Source organism: Urocampus carinirostris, chromosome 7 (assembly GCF_059441175.1).
Source record: "Urocampus carinirostris isolate Australia breed hairy pipefish chromosome 7, RoL_Ucar_1.0, whole genome shotgun sequence".
Taxonomy (NCBI): Eukaryota; Metazoa; Chordata; class Actinopteri; order Syngnathiformes; family Syngnathidae; genus Urocampus; species Urocampus carinirostris.
The window spans coordinates 33,627,758-33,653,729 of record NC_142355.1 but is presented as its reverse complement, the minus strand read 5'-3'; the positions used below and the strand labels follow the sequence as shown (position 1 = coordinate 33,653,729).

At 39.9% G+C, this 25,972-nt stretch overlaps 1 protein-coding gene and 1 long non-coding RNA gene across 5 annotated transcripts in view; one reads left to right on the top strand and one right to left on the bottom strand.

The window, feature by feature from the left end:
- ppm1h (protein phosphatase, Mg2+/Mn2+ dependent, 1H) overlaps positions 1 to 19,255 on the top strand; it is a 40,338-nt gene extending 21,083 nt beyond the window's left edge. Inside the window, exons 3-10 of one of the 2 annotated variants that reach the window (XM_088340645.1) lie at positions 956 to 1,324; positions 5,481 to 5,593; positions 7,934 to 8,018; positions 8,119 to 8,237; positions 14,793 to 14,856; positions 14,936 to 15,043; positions 16,959 to 17,110; positions 18,224 to 19,255. In XM_088340645.1, coding sequence (XP_088196771.1) covers positions 956 to 1,324; positions 5,481 to 5,593; positions 7,934 to 8,018; positions 8,119 to 8,237; positions 14,793 to 14,856; positions 14,936 to 15,043; positions 16,959 to 17,110; positions 18,224 to 18,371 — 1,158 coding nt within the window. In that variant the 3' untranslated portion in view covers positions 18,372 to 19,255. The other variant, XM_088340646.1, reaches the window with a different exon arrangement.
- On the bottom strand, positions 120 to 23,729 carry LOC148363048 (uncharacterized). Of its 3 annotated transcripts, none has more exons than XR_015850955.1 (4): positions 23,454 to 23,729; positions 8,141 to 8,248; positions 7,921 to 8,064; positions 120 to 286 (listed from the first exon to the last, which is right to left on the bottom strand). It is a non-coding gene; the product is annotated as an uncharacterized LOC148363048 (long non-coding RNA). The 3 variants fall into 3 exon arrangements; XR_015850956.1 differs by lacking the exon at positions 120 to 286 and having other exon boundaries at positions 6,685 to 8,064; positions 23,454 to 23,533; positions 23,607 to 23,719; XR_015850954.1 differs by lacking the exon at positions 120 to 286 and having other exon boundaries at positions 6,685 to 8,064.
- Positions 23,730 to 25,972: the final 2,243 nt, after the last annotated feature.

Genomic DNA, 25,972 nt, shown 5'->3' with positions numbered 1-25,972 from the left:
CGCCATACCAAACTTGGATATAGCTGGTCAGGATGCTCTCCTCGATGCAGCTGTAGAAGTTGACTCCTCAGGAATTACAATCGCTGTTGAGCTTTCCTGACCAGCTGTGTGGTGTTGAGGGTCCATGTGAGGTCCTCAGTGACATTTCCTAGAAGATCACAGTGGGCTGTTTTAAGGACTGATCCCTGGGCTACTTGAGTGGTCTTGGGACATTGTTTCTCAACTGGTGGGTTGGGACCCAAAAGTGGGTCGCTGATCCATTTTCAGTGGGTCTCAGGCCTTGGCCCTTTCAAAAAAAATGTAAAAAAGAGGAAAAAAGTGTCAATTACACTCCCTAACAGTAGATGGCAATAATGTCCTGCTCGATCTCTTCTTTGACCGTCAATCAATTTGAGAAGGACCGCATCTCATTTTGTTGGTTTTATTTCTTTTTTCTGCTCATAATAGGTCCCAGGAAAATTAGTGATAAGGAAAAGTGGAAAACAACGACAACAATCGAATCAAAAAGAGAAACAATTTTGAAAAACCGAAGTGGTCTACGTGTGCCTGCCATTGAAGCGTTGCAGGAAAGTACATTAAATACTATTTACCAGTGTACTTATCTTGATCAACTACATAATTGAATAATTATTTTCTAATTGTTTTGTGCACACACCTTATTATTTTTTTGTATTTCGTTTTAGGTTTATGGCTATATTAAAGCAGTCTTAAGGGGTCATTCATATGTGAGTTTGTTTTAAATAAATAGGTGAAGCTATTCTAATACTTTAATCTGCAATATCCTTTCCTTGGGTACATTTGAGAAGTGGAAGAGATTTCTTGATTTGGGTTGCAGCTCGTCATTGGGGAGGTATGGTGTCAAGTCAAACCGGTTAAGAACCAGTGGGTTACCTGGTGCCTGCATGCACCATGTTGGTGACCTCGCTGAAATAGATTTAACGTGTTTGTGTACCAGGCCACCTCGGAAGACCTGACCTTCCTTTACTGGGGCCTTTTCGATGGCCACGCTGGCTGCGGGGCGGCCGTGGTGGCGTCTCGCCTCCTCCAACACCACATCGCGTTGCATCTCCAGGAGGTGACCGACATTCTGTGCACGCCCGACCTCCAGCCACCCACTTGCCTGAGTGAAGAACCGGTCGGCTGGCACCGGCAGCACCTCAAAACCAACCTGAACTCTCGGGCCCTCGCAAGGGCAGTCTCCCTGCGGGGGGCCGCCGGGGCCCCCGAGTCCCCGAACGCACCCCAGGTGCGCTTCTTCGCAGAGAAGAAAGTGACGCACGAGAGCCTGGTTGTCGGAGCCATCGAGAACGCTTTCAAAGACATGGTAGTTATTGTCCTGTGGTTTTTAATCTTTTACAATACAGGCGGAAAAAATATATATTTGCGTCTTTGTCAATTTTTTTTTTCATTTAAAAGATTATTTTTCATAATTTATCATAACTAGTTTTTACTCGAATGATTTTAACGGATTATTTTTTTCCCATTATATTATATTTATACATATATAATTAATATATTGATATTTTTCATACCATATTTTTCTAGTAAATTAATACAAACTCAAACAATTTAAATTGCTAAAATTCAAATAGCATAATATTTTGTTCATGTGAGAATTTTTTAGGGGGGTGATATTGTTTGCTCTTAAATCTAAAGTCTTGTTTTGGTGTGTTGCCATTTTAGGGGATTACTTTTTTACCCTGGTAGTATCTCTTGGAGTAATTTTCATTGTAAATTTAAAGGATCATTATTCCTATTTCACAGTCTTATCGATTTTTTTCTTTTATAATTTTAAGGTACTATGTTCCTCTCTTACTGTATGTTGGAATACTGGTGGGTGGGTTGATCCCTAAACCACTAGGGTCGCAGGGACACCATGTCCTGTGGTGTGTCTTGGGCAAGTACAACTTGGTGGCGCCCATCCCTCTCCAGGAAAACAGTATTATTTTCTGAAAAACTAAAATAAATTCCGGTACTTAAAATTGGCATTGCCATTTTTTTCACAGCATACATATTTAATTTATAATAAACGAATTAAATTAATATTATTAACATTAATGCTAATAAATTAAAAATGAGATGAAACAGTTCAAAATAAGAACAATTTCCAGCCATAGGGAAATGTTAATTTTGCAGCCTATAGTCCAAAAAATGAACCTATGGTACGTCGCCGTGTTCTCTGTTTTGGCCGCTAGATAGCAGCATTCAGCCATTAACTCGCCAAATTGTGGCTAAGAAATGTGATAACGCAGTACCTTTTTCCCCTTCAGAGAATTGCCTCGCAATTCCAGGTGTTAAAAGAAAATGAATGTTAAGTTACTTTTGAGACTCCTTGGTTTCATTTTGCGCCCTACTCCGATTTCCAAATATTATTATTATTCAGATCTAGGTACTTTGCAAAACGAGCCATGTTATCCTTCAAATTTTCTTGAGCTAGTATTTTAAATCAGTACAATCCTGATGTTTTGTATTGCTGCCTTCAATGCATTCATCAACATTTTCCCATTTACTGGACGCGGCCGAGTATTTTTTTTTATTACATCTTGTTTATCCTAGGGGAGGAAGTTGTGGATGTTTATGCAGATGTTTCTATTATTAAAGACTGCCTGAAGGATGTGGCCTATGCGGCCAGGATAAATATGTATGGCGAGTTATGGGATTCATAATTCATGCAGGTTCAAGGACACATTTACACATCATCTTTAGATGTTAGAGAGGACACCATATATTTGACTGCCTTCAAGAAAGAAAATAAATTGTGATCTTTGGGAGGTGCTTAATTTAAAGACATTAGGCCCGGTGTTATGATTATTTTGGATTTAATGAAATAAAAATATCCCCGTAGTTGCGAATCATTTAAGTGAGAGGTGACAAACTCGTGTTACTGGTGGTCTAGGTGAGGTTGGGCCTCAAGAAAAACTCAGATAAATGCACTGTTCTCATATATTGTTTTCTACATAAAATAAGATCCCCCAAAACTCGAGAAAGAATAGGTCTATAGTTTGACGCAGACATTACTTTTGAGTTTTCCAGGATAACTGGAGAGGACCGTACAAACCCAGAAGATATCCAAATATCCAGCCGGTTCTCAAGGCAAGGCCTACCCGAAGCCTTTTTATTGAAAAGCTCCTAAACTTCATAAATTAGATCCATTCCAAAGCGTGTGGAAATTGAGAAAACTGCAACGGCTTCCCTGCATGATCATGGTTATACAAACTGACCGCAAATGGAAGCATTCTTCATTGCAAGTAGACTAAAGGGTGAAGAAATCAAGGAACAGAAACATGGTTGACCTTCCTGCGTGATCATGGGTGGAGACCAACAAAATGATGCAAACAATGACAACACTACGCGCAAGATCCATTGTCCTTCTTTTGGAGAGAACGTCGTTGGGCGCTTCCCCAAAATATACGCAGAGAGGAGATATGGCAAAAAGAGAACGCTCTTTATTGCATTAGGGACACGTTCAAAGTTCCAGACGTTCAACATTGGCTTTTATAGTGTTCTCAAATAAATTTAAGATATCTCGTGAAGGTTGCCCCGCCTCGGCTCCCTCAGCATATCAGCTTGTGACTGCCTGCAACAACGTCATTCCACGACCTTCACCAGATAGCTACATACTTATTAGTTATTATCCACATTCCACAACACTTCAAGCTTCAGTTCAACAGTGGGGCGCACTCCTTCGCCAATCCGGCCCCCTGCCCCTTCCAATTTTCAATTCAATTCAATATTTTGCGATTTGATTGCAAAAAAATGATGAATGGAATAATCTATTTCTTAAACTTGTAGTCTGTGATTTGCACGTACTGCCATGGCTCAAACTAGAAAGTACCTAGCATATTGCCCGACATCTATCTCAATCATTGGCGTCTGAATTTTGAGCCCTGCTTAACTCATTTGCACGGGGGTGACATCCATATCAAACTTCTAACATTATACCTTTGTATTATGTTAGGGGCCCACATTATAATCTCACTTGCTTCAAATGGGCCACGGGTTTTGAGTTCGAGACCATCGATTAAAGTGGATACCGAATTTGAAATCAAGTATTGAGTGCATAAAACCCCTAAACATCAATAGCAACAAGTCAACAGCGTGAACGGGTTAAATCACATTTCTGCTATTTTAATCAAATCATTGACAGTTTAATTATGATTTTAATTAATGGACAAGTACCCAGGGTGTTTTTTGGGGGTTTCATTAGCATCCCACAAATGTAGGCTAATTAACTTGGTAATAGTCTGCGGTTTATCTGAACTTGAAAAGCCGTCCTGGTGGCTTGATTCCATTTTCTTGCGCCATGATGAATGGACTCATTATGCCACTATAATTATCATTTATAATGGAATCTATTGCGTGTTTTTTAGGATTTTTTGGGAGAGTGCCAACATAACAAAATCTGACTATAAATAACATGTCCTTTATATTTATTTGTGCAGGGTGCCGAAATTACCGTCTGAGATTTCTTCTTGGTATAATTTGCAAATAACAACACAAGAACACCCAAGTATCGATAGCATGTTTTCTTGATTGAATTGCATAGATAATGTATTTCTCATTGTGATACATTTTTGAAATAAGACAATAGGAAAATCCTAACATCAACAACGTGTTCTATTGATTTATCGTGCAGGGTGTCAACATTGCTCTCTGTGGAATTTCTTTCATGCGATATTTTTGAAAAAAGAAAACCGGGAAATCCAAGCATCAACTACTTGTTCTATAAATAAATATCGCAACTGTTTCCAAATCACGAAACTGTAAATATCATTTCCTTCTTGATCACTTCCTTTCTGATTTCTAGCAGCCTGACCAATCATAAATCAAAATTGATATTTGGGGGCAGATATTACTGTTGTGGCATAAATACGAAGCCCCGAACCAAATTGAAATATACTCGTCCCTACAATGTTTTTATACTTTCTCACAATCGGCCTGTTTGATTTTGGAAACAAAGAAGCTGATTAATTAAACCGAATAGTAACAATTATGGTTTTTTTTTTTTTTTGCTATTTGTCTTTAAAAAAAACTATGATTCACATTTCTGTTATCGCTAATTCACTTCCTCACGGTTGAAGCCTTTTTATTAAAAAAAAAAATAAGGGAAAATGACAAAAACAAGAACCACGAACGTTTTCCACACCGTTATCAGTACAGAATTCACAAAATCATGTTGTGTCTGCTTGCCGACTGCGCAGGAGCGCTGTAGTAGCGGACAGGGGCAGCCAAAATTCACCCTGATTGGCCGGCACCCCTTGACATGAGATCTTTAATGTCAGTTCATATCATAACGTCTTTTATACTCTTCTGTGACCAGACACCTGCCCTGCATTCCCCTGCATCTCACTGAGAATAGTTTGTGTCATGCCACCATCGAATCGATGCATCCCTCTTTCTCTCTGGCTTACTCTCTGCCAACCAGTTGGCCTGGGCTTTGATCAAATTATTATTTTACAACTTGCGTTATTTATTTTCAGGATGTTCAAATAGAAAAAGAGCGTTCTGTCTACAACACATCCGGTGGCTGCACTGCTTTGGTGGTCCTGTGCGTGTTAGGGAAGCTTTATGTGGGCAACGCAGGTGACAGCAGGTGAGACGACGCGCATCAAATTCAAATATTAAAATGTTTTATTTGAGTGCATTAAACACTAGCTTAACTGGTACGATCAAACAAAGCTACTTTCAATGTTAACCATTACATTTAGACAATAGGTATACTGTAGACCTCCAGGGTACGGCATCCCCTCCTTTTTTTGGGTCCCTCACTACAAAATTTTTCCCTATCACAGTGTTCTCGTTGGCCTGCGTCCTAGACGCATCATTTTGGCTGGGGACGCATTGGGTCAAATCATCTCATCTCATCAGCCGTACCGCTTATCCTCATTAGGGTCGCGGGGGGGCTGGAGCCCATCCCAGCCATCTCCGGGCAGTGGGCAGGGGACACCCTGAACTGGTTGCCAGCCAATCGCAGTGGGTCAAATCAACGTGCGTCAACGCAACGTTTTTGACACCAAATTGTCATTATCACCCGATTACTTTTTTTTTTTTTTTTAACAAAGATTTACCGCACTCCAAACTTTTCGTCAGGCAGATCCGCCATTGTTGTTTTGGTCTCGTGCCGATCTCGGCAAACAAGATCTCGTTGCTTCGAGATGACGTCATTGTTGTGGCGGTTGTCGAGTGAAAGAGAAGTATGCCTCCGAAAAAACAGTTGGTATTAGGTGCAAATCAACAAAAAATTGGTAATTTCTTCAGTGTCGGTAAGAAGTCGAAACATAACACAGAAAGTGGTAATAACGGCAATAATTCCGGCTCGAAAAAACGGCGGAGAAATTCTTCAGAAGACCGCGAAGGCAAGGAAAACATGTGTTTTGAAGCGAACGATTCGACAAAAGAAAGTAAACAAAAGAATACTCCGAGCAAGAAAAGGACTTTTCTGCCAAAATGGACTCATTTATATTCCTGGTTACGCTATGAGGAGGATGATAATGGATTGGACCTTGATAAGGCATTACAACTATGGCGGGACAGCAAACCACAAAGAATATATGAACTGAAAAATTTGAAGTGATAACTGCTTTGTATTACCAATTAAATGTGATGATTAAAACTGCAAGAATATATAAATCAGCAATATTATTTTGTATAGTGTACAGATTTTTCAGTTCACAATATTGAAGTGATAACTGCTTTGTATTACCAATTAACTGTGATGATTAAAACTGAATGAATCTATAGATTTATATATTTGTCGCCGATTTATAATTTCAACCCCGATAACACTAAATTTTGGGGACTCATAGATCTCTGTTGGGACCCATAGGTTTTTGAGCATGCGAGTCCCTGGGACCCATCACTTTTCAGAGGTAAAATGAACACTGCTATCATACAACATTGACAATAAATTATTTCCTGTACCCAAAAAAGTAACAAGATACAAACTGCGTTGTTTGTGCATATGATTAGATACGCCTCTAAGATGCCTGTCTGCTATTGGTCGACATCATATATGATGCCTGTCTGCTATTGGTTTGCATGATTGCTTCACTAAGAGGTCAATATGTTATCGTCTGAACTCCTTCCCATATGCCCGATTTCTCTCTCCATTCAGTTAAGAATCTCATGTAATATACTTAATTTGTTGAGCTCACGAGACTTGCAGTGACGCTAATGCTTGAAGCAAGAAGATAACAACAGTGGGAACAAAGTTTGAGATAATGAGGAAATACGAAGGAGGCATGCGCATCGTTACCCTCACTGAGGAATATGCAGAAAAATATTGATCTGGACCAATATTACCAATAAGGAAGTGATTGAAGCGAGGAAATTTGAGGAAATTATAATCTTTGCTCGTGGAGGTTTTAGAATTTGTTTTAACTCAATAAACCCCACCCCCACCCCCGCTGCATCCACCAACGAACTCCACTGTACCAGCTAATGTCATGTCAAAGTTAAATATAAAGTCATTTTCCTTTACTTGTAAACATACATTATACTGTAAAAAATAAAATACATGCATATTACATACATTACTTACAATACTATTTCGTTATTTTAATGTTAGGGTAACAGGGTTTCATAATTCATGAGCTAATTTCTGTAGCTTTCCATCCCCCACTATACAGCAATGTTACTTTGACTCTCACTTCAGAACACATGTCCTATTCCGATAGTCTATTGTACGTCTAGAACTGGGTGGTGTTTAGCCCATCCAACACGGGTCAAATTTAGCTAAAAAAAAACGGTATTGTTGTGTTTACTTCATCTAATGTTAGTCCACCAAAAGCGCAAAACACTAATTTCAACCAAGTAAAAACAGTCTTATTGAGGTTCTTTCAACCCGACTTTGTTGGAGCCTGTTAAAATGCCAGATAAGAATCTGTCTTCATGTCCAGGCTGGCAAGCCGTGACGCATACTTTTCCATCTCAGAGCTGTCATCGTACGAGGCAGCCAGGTCATCCCCATGTCCAGAGAGTTCACGCCGGAGTCGGAGCGACAGCGACTGCAGTTCCTGGTCGGAAAAACACCTCGCCGTCTCCAGTCCCAAATGCCTCGTCCCTCTACACCAAAGTATTATTAGAACAATGACATTTGATTGACTCTCTTACCGACAGGCTTACATGCAGCCCCACTTACTAGGAAACGAGTTTACGCATCTGGAGTTCCCGAGGAGAGTTCAGAGGAAGGAGGTCGGGAAGAGGATGCTGTACCGGGACTTCACCATGTCAGGATGGTGAGTTTTGTCTGAAAAAAGGCAAGAAAAATCAACCCATGCTGACTTGCTAATCTGGAAACAATTCACAAGAGTTTTATTTTTCTGTAGTTGATACGTTTAGTTTAACAGACACTCGTGATAAGAAGAGAAGACAGCAAATAATTTCGAGTTTTTAGGGTGAATAACGGAGGAAGGATCGTGCGACATTTTAAGAAGCACAATATCCAGCCAGTTCTAAAGTTCTCCCCGGAGCCCTTTTGTATTCAGACTCTCCAAAGATGCACAAAGTAAACCAACCGTAAAAGGGTGTGGAAATCAGGGAACAGTAACTTAATTCGCCTCGTGGGAGAAGACCAACCGCACGGATCCAAACAGTGACCACGAATAGAACAACCATGGAATTTTAAGTACAGCATTCTCCTTTGCAAGTATTAAATATCAACATACAACAGTGTTGGCATTAAAAGTACCACCTGGGAATGCAAAGCGCTTGTTGGTTACAAGTTTTCAATGATCAAAATAGAAAAACCTCGGCTTTACAAGCATTGTCAAGGAATACAAAGTGTTCAATGGTCAAAATGGAACAAACTCCGCATTACAAGTAGCGTCCGGTGGGGTTGCACGATTAACCGAAATCCGATCCATATCGCGATGTGACTTATTGCGATTGTGTGATCGCAAGACACTGCAGTTGTAGCCATGTGTGAGCGGACGGCACCTATAACAAAACTCCCTAGAAGAGGCCGCTGTTTTCTTTTTACACAACTAGCACAAAAAAAGTACTTTTCATGTTTGTTTGTTATTGCTGAAGCGTGCAGCCCTACCGTCCAGTTATGTAATGCACGTTCAATGGTCAAAAACTTTGGATTTATCATTTACTTTTAGGAATGCAAAGTGCTTCTTTGTTGTCAGTTGTCAATGATCATAATAGAACAACCTTGGCATTTCAAGTACTGTCAAGGAATGCAAAGGGCTTCTTTGTTGCAAGTGGTGATTGAAATGGAACGCAGGCTTCGTACGGGTGTTTGAAATTTTTGAAAATAAATCTTGTGTTTTCAAGGATTGATAGTGCTTGAATTTTGGGTGAAGTGTTTGTAATTGCTTGGAATTGTTGCCGGCTTAGAAATGAAGCCAACACTATTCTGGCAGCTTTGCGTTGCCATTGCATTTCTTCTCCCCTTGTGATTAATGGCAGTTGGCATTAGTTTGAATGACATTATCCTATGAAGCATCATCACCCCTAAGGGTGAGCTCAAGAGGACAGATGCACGCTACTCCTAAGCAGTGCATTTTGAAATGTGTATCAGTGAAATAATGTAAAAATCACGTCTAGATTAATGTACAGGCAAGATTAAAAGTCACATATGTAAATGGAAGATATAGTTGTGGCTCTGCAAAATACAGGATTCATATCAGATGTATTCTTTTATGGTACTGTAGGAAAAATTGGTTTTGAAAGCCTTTAAAAAGTGCTTGAATTTGGCCATGAAAAACAACCTCTGAATCACAAGTACTGTCCAGAAAGGAGCGTTTAATGATCAATACAGAACAACCCCGGCATTCCAAACACCGTCCCGGAATGTAAGGTGCGTCTTTGTTGCGAGCATTCAATGATCAAAATACAACAACCCTGGCATTTCAAGTACCGTCCGGGAATTCAAAGGGCTTCCTTGTTACAAGCGTTCAGCGGTCACATTAACAATGTAACACTGATTTTCCACAAATGAATGATAAAAGTAAAAAGGGCATCTTATCGGCAGCAAATACATTTCAAACATCCAAGCTTGGTCGGAGTTGATCTCAGGTCAGAGTGTTAATCTCGGGCCATGCCAGCAGCTTGCCGGGTTCAATCCAGGCTGTGGCTTCTGCTCTGCGTGGGCGAACAAATGGAAAGTCGGCAGAGGCCGGGCTTAGCCGGAGAACGTGCGACCCTGAGGATGTTTGTCTCTAGTCGGTTCTCGCACCGATGTCCTGGTTCCAGTACTCGTGTAACATCTCCGTCATTGTGATAGCACATTCTCGGTTAATGAGTCTCTGGCCCCGGTCTGTAATAAATTATAGTGACATAAAAAAATACATGCTTTATTTAAATAATACACCATTGTACTTATTATTTCAATGTACTGTAGGTTTAGAAATTTGTAATTATATTACACAACTTGAGGAAACTAACATAAATCTAGCCAAATGTGATGGTTGCTAAGTCAATCAGGCATGCGTTCACTTTTTCCCATTATTTCCTTCTCTAGCCTTTTGTGTTATCTATTTTGCTGCAGGCTATGGCTGGCTGCTATTGTTAGCTGCTCCACCTGTGTCCTTTGGTGTCACTTGCCTTCTACAGTGTATCCCTTGATTTAGACTTTTTGTCTCCAATGTTTCCTTCTCTAGCCACTTATGTCGTTAAATGTAGTGAGTGAGGTTCCCAATGCTTGCTTTTGCAATATTTTACTTGCTTTCTCTCTGTTGGCTCTTTTCAGCTGCTTCAGGTGTTTTCCACTCCCTGTGTCTTTCATTGTTCCTCAAGGGTATTAACAGCAGCTTTCATGTCTTGTTGCTGGCTGAGATTCATCCATGCTCATGAACAAAATAGGGAAGTAAGCTCCATTCTAAGTTACAACAACCTCTAGTGGGGAATTATTACACACTGTCACTATAAGAGTCATCCATCCATCTAATCACGCTCAGGGTTTTCTAATATACTTGCTGTTTTTTTCCCCATAGAAGCATCAGAACCCAGATTAGAGTGTAATGCCATACTCTACTGTTATAGGTGCTTGGATGCCTGTTAAATCGGTGTCCGCCATCGCTAACTGGGGATTTCTCTGAATTAACGACAGAGAAACCTCGGCGCTGTAAACGTTTATTGTCGTGGAGGTATAATTGTCTGGAATTGGTTTTGTTTCAAGAGTTAGGGTTTAATGAGTGCCTCAAAACCACAAACTTTACCTGATCTCGATGTCTGTACCAAAAAATAGTGATCAAATGATGACTCTCTTAGCTCTTTAAACAATTCAATTTATAATGAAAAGCCACAGTAAAAAACCCAAAACTAACTTTTTTACCCAAAAGTTCTAGCAAAGCACCTAGAGCAATTTGACTGGGTGGGTGGTAGGAATGGGCTGAGCTCTAGACAGGGCAAGCGCACTCCTTCACCTCGCCCAGCACCGTCTGCACTGACAGAGCGCGTGAAAACCGGGGCTTCAACAACTAATCTGACATTGATTATTAAAAACAACTCATTAGATCATCGATTCGGTTTATTATGGGATTCATTGGCCACTGAGTATGTTAAATCAATGCAAATAAGAGTGCACAAAATTCCCTTGTGATACTGAGCATTGTAGTAGCACTTTGGTTCGGCAGGGGGCGCCAAGATTTTCTTAAGCATGTTATATATTGTTATTGTATGGAAATGTTTATCATATTCAAAGATTTAACCCAAAAAACAAGTTTGTTGACGATATTTTGAGACCGTTCATTATTGATATATATTTTTGTGGATAGAAACAAAATGACGCACATAAAATGAAATCCAGTGCTATTTAATTTTCGTTTTGTTTGATAAGTCCAAATAAAATATGATCTTTGGATAAGGTAGTAGGAAAAGAGTATCTTACATATCTGCAGATGTATAGCTTATGTATTCTTGTTTATCGTCAAGGTAATTGACAAAACCTTGGATTTTGTTAGTGTTTTATATTATAGAATATTGAGTTCAATATTTGAATGAAGAAGAGGAAATTACAAATTGCAGGGATCAGAATTTTCCGCGGATCCGCGGATTTCCGCTGTTTTTGAACCCCAAAGGCATTCCGACTTTTTCACTTTTTCTCTTGCGTAGCAAACATTCAAAATCCGACTGTCTCACTCTTTCCTTTATTGCTCTGGCGCACCCTGGCGGCCGTTAGAAAAATTGGGTGGCGCTCCGCCCTGCTTTATTCCTGGACCCTGGCTATTTCAGCTGAAAATGAAAATCTCCATTCTGATCCCTGAAATTGTCTTTAAGAAATACAATCATCGATTAATCAACAAAATAATCGACCGATTCATTGATTATGAAAATAATCTTTGGTTGCAGCACGAGTCAATATGTTGGTATTCTCGTTTGCAGAATTTTGACATTTTTACAAAATGACTTTGCTTGCACCTTGTTTTGGACACAAATTGCATTTAGAATATGCCTCGTCAGGAGACTAATTTAAAGTCATATATTGATATAGGACACAGGCTCTGGCATTATTGTTACTTGTTAGGTTTAATCAAATAATCACACAGTGAAATGTACTGAAGAATTAGCTTTTGTCTGTTGAATTTGGTTTTAAAAGATGGTGTGTCTCTCTAATAAATCCAAATAGTTCTGCTTTTATGGCACTTTGAGTCAAAACGGTTCCCGACCCCTGCCGTTGCTGCCGTAGCTGAGGATGGAAAAATGCAGGATTGCCAGGCAGAGAAGGTGAAACAAAATGTTCTCAGAGGTTTTTCCCGCAGCCGCTCCGAAGCTTCTCAATTATTCATCGAATCGGCACTGGGCCCAAAAACCGCATGCGTCGAACTGCGCCCCTCTTCCCCGTTTCAGCGTCGTAAATCCCGCCCGAGTGGGGAACGGTTTGCATTTCCTCGGGGGACTGCAAATGTTTTTTAAGAAAATAAACATATACATGTATAAACAGGGTTTCAAAAGGGTGTACGGTTGAGTTTTTGTTTCTTCGAAAATGGATTCAAGTTGTATGATGCAAGGGAATAGAAAATGTTGCTTTTAGAGTAGGGGTGGGCAAACCTTTTCAGCCGTATTCAGTTCAAAACAATTTGACGAAGGATCGGAACTGAAGGATATGATTAATTGATATGATATAGATATATATACACTTTGGCAACTTCATCAACTAGATTTTGACACTCTGACTGAACGAAAAGTAATACATTATGCCTTTTTAAGCACTACATTTGAAAAAAAAAAACTTGAAAAAAAACAAGAATTAATTTCTGTATCGCTTTTGAAGTCAATGAAGACCTCCCAAAGCGCTTTACAATGTGCTTCACACTTACCCATTCGCACACACACAGAGCCAAATTCAGCTTTTGCATGGCATATGATAAATATCTTTATCTATGAAATGAATAGATGATAACCATATTAAAAATGACATTTACAGGATTTGACTGTAGACAATGTTTTATGAAAAGTACGTTTTTGGACGGCTGTGTGGTTAGCCCGCAGCGCCACGATGCAGGGGTTCAGAGTTCAAGTCCAGCTGCAGCAACCTCCTTGTGTGGAGTTTGCATGCTCTCCCCGTGCTTGTGTGGATTTCCTCCGGGCACTCCAGTTTCCCCCCACATTCCAAAAACATGCATGTCAGGTGAATTGACCGGTCCAAATTGTCCCTAGGTGTGAACGAGCGAGTGAGTTGTCCGTCTCTGTGTTTGGCTGGCAACCAGTTCAGGGTGTCCCCTGCCCACTGCTTTAAGGTAGTTGGTGGGATGGGCTCCAGCACCCCCGTGACCCTACTGAGGATAAGCGGTGCAGATGATGGATGAATGATCATTGGGAGGGTGTGGCCACAAAGAGGAAGGACACTGGGGATAAAACTGGCACCAAAACAATTGGCAATACCTATATATTATTCCTTGTTCAGGCACTAAATTCAAAACCGTTCAAAATGCAAACTTATTTCATTTGGCATTTTATAAATCTGGATGAATAAAACGATGACCTGACAAAATGATTACAAATACAGAAAATTGCACTCAGGATGGTGGCACAGGTAAGCACTCCCTGCATGGCTTGTTAGTTGCACCCCTGCTGGTGTCAAAATACCTTTTTAAAAGGCTTTCCCTGAGCCCTATTTTTTTTTATCTCTTAGGTAAGGAAAGCATGTGTGGTAATCACAGAACAGCAAAATGATTGGCCGATATTGACAATCTTGTTAACGATGGATAATAGTCAAAATAACCAACTGGCATTCTATACTGGTGTCCAATATTCAAGATTCGTACAGGTGCTTGAAATCCTTGAAAATGCTTGCAATTGTTGTGTTTTCAATTATTGAAAAGTGCTTGAAATGTTGGTGACTTGCTGGTAAATACTTGAGATTCTTGCCATGTTTCTTAGCCTAGGGTTAGGTGCTAGGCTTTGGCCTTTAAATAGGTTTCAAATAGAACCTCTTAATTGTCATTACACAGGTTCTCCTGAAATTCAAAGCTGCACCATATACTGCACATATAATTTAAAAGTAAGAGTTTCAAACCTGTTATTTCAAAATGAGATTGCGGCTGGGTTTAGAAACTAAGATTAAGGCTCCTTATTAGGGTATTGAACTGAATTTAGGATTCTGAAATAGGGTTGGGGTTTGGATTTACAGCTAGTTAGGTGTAGGGTTAGGAACTGGGGTTTGAGCTCCATTTTGCGGTTCTAAACTGAATCCAAGGTTCCAGAATAGGTTTAAAGCTCTTAGTTGCAATTCGAAACACGGTTTGGGCTGAACGTTAGTGTTCTTAACCGATTTTAAGGCTGTCAAGCAGAATGTCGTTTTCCCACCCCTCTTTTAGAGAAAACGTCCTACCTTCTTTTTATAGGGCCTATAAAACCATCGAAGACGGCGACTTGAAGTTTCCTCTCATCTACGGCGAGGGGAAGAAGGTGAGCCGGACTCGCGTAGCGTCGCAAAGTTAGTCTTTCTCGGTTGACGAGTGCGTCTACGTTGCGTTTGTGTGCTCAGGCTCGGGTGCTCGCAACCATCGGCGTGACCAGAGGTCTCGGGGACCACAATCTCAAAGTACACGACTCTGACATCTACATCAAGCCTTTCCTCTCTTGCTGTCCTGAGGTAATTAAATAAGATTCCCTCGATTTTGGTCGTCGGTCTGTTCCATAACTGCCCGCCGAGTAGGAACTACCACACATATAGCCCATCCAAGTTGCAAATTAGCTTGATGGCTTGCTAAATAGCCAGAAAAGGTAAAGGGGTCAAAAAAAAATGAAAGAGCTAGCTAAAAGATTAAAAAGTCATCCAAATTGCCAGCTGGAAAGGAGGCCAAAATTTTGCTCGATAACTAACAGAAGATGTAAAATGTTAGCTAGATAGCTCACTAAGTAGCTAAAAAGGTAGAAGGATAGCTATCGTCGAAGGTAAAGTATAAAAAAGAAGCTAGCTAAGAAGTAAAAAATACATCTCGTCAGATAAAGCTTAAAACAAAGCTTTTTGGCAAAAAAGGCCAAAATTTAGCTTATAACCAGCAAAAATGTAACCTGTTAGCTAGATAGCACGGAAACATTTTTTCTTTTTAATGAAGCTAGCTCCGGGTGGCTACACGTTAGCGTCCGGGGTGCTAAATGTGAGCCACGTTTTCGCAAAACACAGCAACTGCGTTCCCTGTGAGCTTCGATGTTTTCCACCAGCACTCGTTGGGCTTCAGCGTCGCTATACAGAGACACGAAAGCCAAGGGAATCAGAGAGGAGACGGACTCGCTAACACGAGGTGGTTATCCCTGGACACAAAGAAAAAGATTTCCATCTGCCGCAGGGATGTCGAACTTTTGGACTGACTCTCTCGCAAAATGGTTCAAAGCTAGCTAGCTACGTAGCTAAAAAGGTAGCCAGCGAGCTAGCTAATAAAACTGCACATTTTTGACTTATTTGCGTTAATAGAATTTACATTTTTTTTGTATTTCCTATAAAAAAAAATATCTTTTTTTTTTTTTTTTTTTTTGTCCATGGAGCCCATGAACTGAAATTGAAATATTGGAATTTCTAATAAAAAAACTTAACATGGTAATAAGATCATAACATGATAATTATTAAGAATAGAATAGAATATACCTTTATTGTCATTGTTACAAAATGGGTTAACATATTGTGACAACGAAATTGGGCATGACACTCCAGTTTTACACATTCACAGTAAGGTATGAGCCAAGAAGATAAAGGAACAGAGAACATAAGGTTATAAAACAAGGGGGATAAGGCTATAGTTATAATTTACATGGTATTTACACAAGAAATGTCGGCATGTGGGATGTTACAGTGTTATCGTGATACCGTTGGCATCGTAAGGGTTGTGCAATATTGCACATTGTGCAATTATTAAGGGTTTAATAGTCAACCATTCGAAAACATAATTTTACTAGGCATTCATAATGACCCAGCACTGGCGAGCCATTTTCAAAACAGGTCTCCAGGCACCTCAACTGTCCTTCGGGGGCACCACATCAGACCCCTGCTATAGCTTAACACAAGGCACAAAGCACTGTGGGATTTTTAGTTTAGAGACTGATAATACACACAAACTGCTTTACTCACTATATATATATATATATATATATATATAATTAGTGGATGCAACCATTGTATCTGTCCATGTATAGTGTAAGTCTATACTTCTGGAGAACCACACAAGTACACTGAGTGAGAGCAAACACAAATGGTATTTTATTGATTTTGTTGAGTGACATGAATTAAATCAAATTTCACGTTTATGGCTATTGCTAACAAAAGACTATTCCTGGTTGGCCCAGAATTTATATATTTTATATATATAAAGAATCTGGTTATTTTCAAAGTCCTGGGAGGTGATAAATGGATGAAATAAAATGTATGATTATAATAGTTGGGCTTGTTTGGCAATGAGTTGCACCTAGCAAAGCTAACCCCAACTAACTCATTAATCGGAAAGAAATCATCAGTCAAAGGGCAATATGGCAGATTTTCCTAAGTGTGAACTCTTGCGACAACGCTTCCTCAGGTGAAAGTTTACCCGTTGGCGCAGTTCCAACACGACTCTGACGACGTCCTGGTCGTGGGAAGCGACGGGCTGTGGGACGTCCTGAGCAACCAGGAAGTGGCGGAGGCTGTCACCTGCTTCCTGTCTAACTGCCACCCCGACAACAGACACAGGCCAGTACAATTTTCCATCGCGTCTAGTTTGACTTGTCTATATGCGGGGCTCGTACAGGTGCTTGAAATTCCTGAATTAAGGTTGGCTGAAGTGCTTGTAAATGCTTGAAATGGTTGCCACGTTTGTTAACACCAATTTGTCTGTCTCTGGTGGCTTTTTTTTTGCCCTTGCGTTACGGCATTTTGCTATGAAGCGTGGTCCCTATTGAAGGGTATTACCCAATAGAAATAGGGCATTACGAGAGGTGTACCTCAGGATACGACATGAATCAGTTCTCAAGTGGATATCGCAAAGTGAAATTTTCGCATAGCGTGGCAATAGAAGTCTATTGTAATCAATATTGCATTCAAAAGCCTTGCTACCCAAGGTAAAAACATTAACAAAATAGTTTATAATATGTACTACATGTCACTTTATGATTAGATACCATTAGAAATACATAGGAGATGAAATTATATTTCCCTTTGGTGTGACTTGAGCCGGTTGAGTCGCGAGTGGATGCCAAGATGGGAAGAGACGGCCGATTCAAATTTCAACTGCTGTAAAAAACTCAATGCGGTTAGAAGACTGTTGTTTTAATTGCCCTCTTATTTTTAATAATCTTCCTTATCATTGATTGATTGGTAACACCTATGCAACATAGCCATTTGTCTTTTGTTTCTCTGTATTAATAATCACGTGCTTTGCTTCCCTGGTCATCATTTTTGCTTCTATTTGGCATCATCGAAAGACTTGAGTACCATAGAAACGTTGACTTGAAAAGTCTTTACATAGCACACAAGATTATTAACTGAATGAAGAGAGAAAAAGGCATTGTGGGAGGAAATTCAGTCAATAGTATTTTAGCATTTTCATGATTCTGTGACACTAACCAATAGCAGAACATCATTTTATCTGACAGGGGTCGTAGAGTGGAAACTCCTCATACGGACCAACACCATAAAGTGAAAACTTTATAAGGTGGGGTCGCAGTATCCCAGGGAAGCCTACCTTACAGGACTGTAACATAACGGCAGTCGAATGGCCTCAATCAGGATTCGGTCCATTTTTTTAAGAACAGCCGAATCACACAAAAAATACCGTGTTGACTGCTTTTTTTGTCATCACATCAGGTACACGATGGCCGCCCAGGACTTGGTCATGCGTGCTCGTGGCGTGCTCAAAGACGGCGGCTGGAGGATCTCAGGGGACAGGTTGGGATCCGGGGACGACATTTCAGTCTTTGTGGTCCCCCTGGCGCATTGTGAGACGCTCTACTGAAGATGGAAACCGCGCACCAACACATTGGGACCCCGGGACGCAATGAGCTTTGGGACAAAATCAGAGGTTTGCCCAAACTTTTCCTAAAAGGACTTTTAATCATTTTTAGGAGCTTTTTATAGAGTGGTTGGACTCTCATGCAAGCCAGTTAAAAAGTAAGGGCTAAGGGTTAGGATCTTTATTTAATTCCACTCTACATGTTTGAACCATCAAACGCTTGGATCAGGAATAGAAAAAGCTGATTGGGTTGTAAGGCAAATCGAAACCATTCCTTCTTTCATTTGAAGATGTTAAGTTGGTCTGTTGACGGAGTTGGTTTGAAAAGGTTCGTAAGGCCATGATATACTGTCCATTCAGTAATCGTGTGTTTGCCCTCCTAAAAGGATTGCTTTGGCATCAGCAATACGAAAAGACATTCAATGGGAAATGTTAATCTCCAGTGGGATTGTTCACCGTCTGACCATGTCTAAGACGTTTATATTATCCAGTAGTACTCTGAATATTTTTCATGTATGTAAATAAGTTGCCAATGTCTTTTTTGTAGAAAAAAAAACAAACTGGTCTGTGCAGCCCTTCGAGACTCCTTGTGATTAAAGGCTATACAAATAAACATGACTTTTAGCCGTGAAAGTTATATCCAAAAAGAAAGAGGGGGATTATAATTACAAAAGTCGATTGAAAGTATTTTCTTTGGAAATCAGGTGAGCGCAACCTTTTTTGCTACTGATTAGCACAAAATTCAGTTTGTACGTTACAGATGTATATCAATGTTATTACTATGGTATTATGTCATTGTTAGTAGTTTTAAAGTGGGCTAAAATGGTGAACGGTTGGGATTTCCTAAAATATCACAATACACGTCATTGAAGTATTTTGGGAACCTGTCTGTTGGGTGGTTTTTAGAGGGTTACCTGGTACGTGCGGGCTGCTCGTGGGTGACCCCCGGTCTACCCTATAAAAGTCAACGAGCTTTTGAATCATGTTGCAACGGCGAGCATTCATTGTTCTTTCTGATCCAGTGCGAGACAATTTTGAGGGATATACAAAGCTTTACACAATCTGTCATAATCATCCACCTGTCAAACAATCAAAGAGCAATGCGATTGATACGAGTCTGATCCCGTCATAAAAATGTCCAAAAAAGCAATTCATTTATGGTTTATGACCAACTCATTTGCATAAATAACAGTTCACAAATCTTTACTGATAAAATCATTTCAGGAATACCTCACATTTAAGGAATGCATGCAAAAATAACTGTCATAAATCATTATTCCATTCCCCGTTTGCATAAATGAATACATAAACCAGTCATAAAAGCTAATTGTATTGTTCTTGACGGTCGGTTGACAAGTGGGGGGTTATGAAATGAACCTTGACAGGTTTATGGCCATTTGGACAATTGTATTTCTATTGTGCTTTTGCTAATAGATTTGTAAAATCTGTTTCATATTTCTTATTGAGAATTGCTTAATATTGATTTAAGAAACTGCTACCAGAGCATCAATTGGGCTCTTGGGACGATGCGTTTGAATTACAGTAAGTTTGTTTTACACGGGCGGCCACGTTGACGGCAAAGAATATTCCTTTCAGTGTGAGCAACTGGGTCCTAATGTTGACCACAACATAGACTCTTGAAGTCACATTTGATTTTAAAACGTTTTTGATGGATGAGTATTGTCTTGCTTACAACAGTAAGCGTAGCTGTATGTACCGTAACTGAAAAAAGGCAAAGATGACGTGTTCGTCAGCGGGAGCCTGGAAGGCCATCTGCTCTCCGCCCCCTGCCGCTAGATGCGCATGAGCGACAATGCGTTCTACCTGGGCTATTTTTCTTAAACATTGGAATATAATTTTCTTTTTATCTAAAGTGCAAAGAAAACAAAGGAAAAAAAACATTACTTTGATTTTTTCATTATGTGTAAACATTATAAATCTTGTATATTGTAGTAAAATAGGAACGCCCAAGAATTTGATTTTGCAAAGATACAGTCCTGAATTCTGTTCAGTGGTGGCGCCTGTAGTGCTTTTCACCATCCCGCAGGTGTCAGTATATACAGTGTTCGTACACCTTTTTGATGGACAAATTTGAGCACGTTTTAAGGATTTTCAAAGCCAATTTCATTTTTTCTAGCTACCATTAAATGAAAAAAAAAATCCTGCACAAATAAAAAAAAAAAATGGGAGCCTAAACTTTAGCTCCTAACCTTATTTCAGTACCCTAAAATTGATATAAAACCCTAACTTGGACCCCAAACCCTAGTATCTAAACCCATTTTGAAAACCCTACATTGCGTTTAGAACACAAATAAGGAGCTCAAATTCTAGTTCCCAACCCTACACCTCCCTTTAGCTTTAACTCCCGCTCCGACTTCAAAACCCTAAATTCAGTTTGATACCCTAATGAGTTGCCAAGACCTTAGTTTCTAATCTGACCCCGATCATAAATTGGAACCATTAATGACGTTTAAAACCCAAGCTCCTAAGCTTATAGTCCAACACCTAACCTAAGAAACATGTTAACTATTTCAAGCATTTACAAGCGCTTCATCCAAAATACAATCACTTTTCAAACAATCGAAAACATTAAAAGTCAAGCACACAAACAATCCATGTATTTAGTAACAGTGCCACACGAAATAGTTTTGGGCAACTACTCGCTCACCTCTTACACATCAAATGATTAGCATAAACTATTGATGGTTTTTTTGCCTGCCCAGCTCAATAAAAGTACGACAAATAGGTTCATTTGGTTCTACTTTTTTAACTCAGTCTTTCATAAAAATATTTATTTTCATTAAGATTGTTTAGTTCATTGTACTTGCAGGAAGGGCAATCATGTGGTTCGGTCTTGAGAGGGTCCGGTTCTAATCTGAGGGGACAGAAGCCCCCCTGAAGATGCCTACGTGACCTCCGCCGGCAGGCCGCAGGGCGAGTGAGGACGCGGCAGCCGTCACATGCTAACGCTGTCCAGATTTAGCATAATAATCAGATTATTACGCCAACAGCTGCACGCAAACACCGTCTCGCGGCTGCCCTCGCTTGACTGCGCCCGCTGCCTCGTCACACGGGGATTATTTTCTACGGCGGAGGAAATGCGCCTGTCAGACTAGACATTTTAGGTGCTGAGGTCATTCATAATTTTCCCCTCGGCATTGTTTTGGTGAACATCTTCAAATCAGAATTGAGTAAAATAAATGTGATTGTTTGTAAATCCCAGCTATTCCTGGTGTGCGTGTGGCCATCATAAGACAATGTCAGTCTGCATGTGCAGCGCCAGCTCTTGAACACAAATAATTCTCGTTTATGTCATGAAATCACCCATGAACGTTTCTAATGCCTAACTGCTTATCCACGAGTGCAAAACATGACCACCAGGAGGCAATATTATTCTCATTTTGAAAGGATGTTTCTTATGCTACACTTCAACCAGTTTGAGAAGGAAGCTGAAGAGTCATTCTTTAGGTAAATATTTGGTGATCCTTTTTAGCTTTTCTAAAAAATGATACTTAAGCACAACAGGTAAGTACATCACCTAAGAATGTGTGACTCGTTGGTCATTGAACAATTTAGCTCACACTAAAACACAATTCAATTTAAATGTATCACACATATGATCCAAAAAAGGATTTGGCCCACATTAACCAGCTCGGTAGCCTAGATGCTAGGGCGCCCACTCCGAAACTGGGAAAATTTAGTGCATGAAACAGAAGCTTTTACATTGCTTTAATTTAGAGCGTTTCAAAACCAAAGTAGAAAAGTATTACATGTAGATGATTGCACAAATGTATTCATCAATAAGAAAATTTGGGTCTCTAGGACGGGCCCCATTTCTTTAACCCAATGCAGGCTGCGACTTCAGATAGTGACCCACTTCTGATCTAAACTATATTATATAGTAGAGTAATAAGTACTGTAACCAAGTACAGCTCGGCTGTGAAAATGATATTTAAAAAAGCCAAACTGTCCGTGAAGGCAGCAGATGTAGTTTGTGGGGAGCCACGTCATTGGTTTCCACATAGCAACAGCGCCGTTGACCTACATGCCTTCTGCCACGCCAGACGCATTCTGCCCTGCTGCATCAATCACACACTATCCCCCCCTCCCATTTTTTTTTAAACACCCGATGAGAGTTTGAGCCCCCCCATCCTAATATGAAAGTTAAAGGGACAGTGTGCATTCATCAAACCACTAGATGTCACCGTGTTGTGTGACCGAAAACGAGTGCTACAAAGCACTAAGGAGGAACTACGTGGGCTCAAAGTGACCAGACAGACTCTTGTTAATTTTAGAAAGGAAAAATAAGATGCAAGGAAAAAAACAAAACAAATGAAAGAGTAGATTTAAATAAGAAAATTAAAGAATAATTGAGAGTTCATTGAAGACGCAAAAGGGGAAATAAGACTGGAAGACAAAAAGGAAAAGAAAAAGGGACAGTAGATGAGAAGCTACTGCAAGAAATAGAAAATGAAATTAGACAAATGTGAACAAAGAAAAGTGGAAGAGTAAAAATGAAAGAGTAAAAGAGCAAAAAGCATCTCTGATTTATGTCTTATTCCATTTTTTTCTTTTCCCGTGTTTCCAACACAATTTTCCATCTAACTTTATTGATACCCATCCCCCTCCAATATTTTGTCAAAGGCTGGGTAAAATAAACAATAAAGGTGCCTTTCACTTGGCATTCTTCCTTGCGCTACATAGGACTTTTGGTTGCATTACACAATACAGTGACACCCAGTGGCTAAATATTGTATTATGTCCCTTGAAGCTGAGGAACATTTTTATTAACGATTCTTTTTGTGTGTGTGTGTGTGGAACAAACCCTACGAGCTCTAGCGACCCCCAACTCAATTGAGTTAGAGACCCGTTTCAAATTCTTCTCTATAAAAATAAAACAAATGTGAAAACACGGGAGTCCTTTTTTCCAACGGTCAGTGAACGATTTTATTTTGTCCAACGTGATACAGCACTATTTTTACACACACAGGAAAAAAAAAACACGTGTAGGGAATATAGTTGAGGGACAAAAATGACACGGAATAAGCGTTTGAAAATAGAAAAGTTGACGTGTAAGGACTATACCTGGCAATGGCGTGAAAAGGCGGGAAGGGAGCTCTTCTTCCCCGGCAAGGAGCTCGAGGCTAGCACTAGCAAGGCAGTAGCTTGCGCAGTCATCTCCATAGCGGGCACTGTCACAACCCAAACAACAGCACAAACTACTACCTCAGCCAGTACGCGGCCGACAATAGGCGAAAAGAAAGAAAAACCGTCGAAAAATGGACAAAAGAAACGAGAATCGGTCTCCATTTTGAGAGGGAACAGTCACGCAAAGTGATTGCCCTGTGGGGGCTTCCGCGCTTATACGTGGACTAGAAATAAGAAAAAGAAGGGGAAGCTCCGCCCACCTTAAAACAAGGCCCCGCCTCTCTCCGTCCACCTCGTATGACCCATAGAGTGCGCGCGCATTCACGGATGTAGTGGGCGGAGACGAACAAATACGACAGATAAGCTTATACGTAAATAAGAAAGAGGACAGCTCAATAAAGAAATTATTGAATAGATGCAAATTGATAACAATTATATATCTTTAAACAGGAGACACCAGGTTTGAAAATTTTAAATTCTTAAATTTCAGGGATTTTATAACTATTTAATTTAAGCAGCCCTTGTTATATAGTAATACCCCCGTTCTTAGGTCTCTACCCTGAATTATCAAATTACATAAAAATAATAATACGTAATGGAGTAGGTGAACATATTTCTCCACTTTGTTCTGGCTCCTGCAACTTGTTGCCAGGCAGATACCCATCAGGTATATCTGATAATGGCCTCCATGGTCGAATGAAAACAGCACTCCCAGGAACAATGAAAGACTACAGCAGAAATAAGCAGGAAATAATTCATAGAGATAATTGTGATTATCATAATTGTATACTGTTATTATTTAATTATATTGAAAGCTTTCTTTTTAGGGCTTATCTTTTCAGCAGGGAGCACCCAAACAACGATGTAGCCTGCAGACCAGTTCTGAAAATAATTTAACAGTAATGGGTTATTGGAATTTTTAAAAAATATGATTTGGGATCACCACGAGAAATAATTGATATGGCCATTATCTTTAAATACATGATCAATTCTTATAAAAATCGGTTTAAATTTAGCCTATAATTCATACATGTAAATCATTAAGTGCCCGTACAAAAAGTACACGTTTTAGTGAGTGACTGCCCCTATTTTAACCCCGTTGCTAACAATCACAACCTGATAACAAACTGACATTATACAGGGTTTGTACAGCTTTTTCATGGCCAAATTAAAGAACTTTGTAAAGACCTTAAAGCCACTTTTTCTAGTACAATTGAAAAAATAAAGAATACATTATAATATCGTTAATAATAATGATTGACTAATTGCCGTTATCATTAATCATTCCACAACATTAAGAATGCATACCTGCCAACTAGAAGTAAGGTCTTAAACCCAAACCCAACCCGACCTGAAATTATTGTCGGGCCTGAAATGTCAATCGTTAGTTTGGGCTTCACTCTCGCTGCAGCGCCGTTTTTCTTTTTTTGAAATCCTCCAATCTTTAAAATCCTTGCTTCTCAAAAGCTGTTTTTTACTACTTTTCTCTTGCAGAATTGCTTACTGACTGGCAACTGGCTTTTTTAGAAATTCACCTGTCCGCTTCTCTCTGAGCCAGTGCAGTCTTTACAAAAATCCATTCTTCATTGTTATTTATTGTCCCCCTGCTCCTCTCTCGTCAGAAATGTATTGCTGCTGTGGTTAATGGCGCAATTTAATTTCAACCTAAAGTGAACCAGTCAACATGAGGGGCAACCTTAAAAAATGAAAAAAAAAAAAAATTAGATATTCACCCCCTCTCCAATTAAGCAAAATGGAGCAGCAAGAAGTGAAATAAACAACAACAAAAAACACTTCCCTAGATTTTCCATTTTTAGACTAAAGAAATAACAATTTCATATACCTTTTCTCATTTTTTTGAGCTGCATTAATCTATTTGAAGCCTAGTGGGCTGCGGTGTTTTTCTGCACAATTAGGCAAAGCGTGCGTCAAGATTTATTTTTTGTGCTCATTGTCTGGTATCTTATACTGTCTCGCAGCATCATTTTGTTGTTGAAATGTATTCATCACGATCATTAAAAAAAAAAAAAAAAATCTGAAAACCATGCACAGGAAGACAAGGCCTTGGGAGTTCCCACACCCAGCAATGGACAAACGCAGGAACCAAGGACCAAAGAGCCATAATCCAGGAGGGTGTACGAAGCCTAGAAGAGTAAGGCGGGAGGGCGAAAGCAGTAGAGTTCGCTTCCCAGGGAGGCATAGCCCAAATAGGACCAACCCAAGAGAGATCACATGAGATCAATGGCAATTGCAACCGTTCCGCATCTCTTTGCCGCTAAGATCGGTTGATGACACACTGCCGACACCCTCTAACTAGCACAAGTGAGGCTTAAGTGAGAGCCCATTTTGCAAGCTTTGTGGAGAAAAGGGCACCATGGGACACATTATATCAGGATGTAAAGTATCTCTCACCCAAGGCGCCACGATGGGGTGCTCACGGGCCTTGCTCACACCTT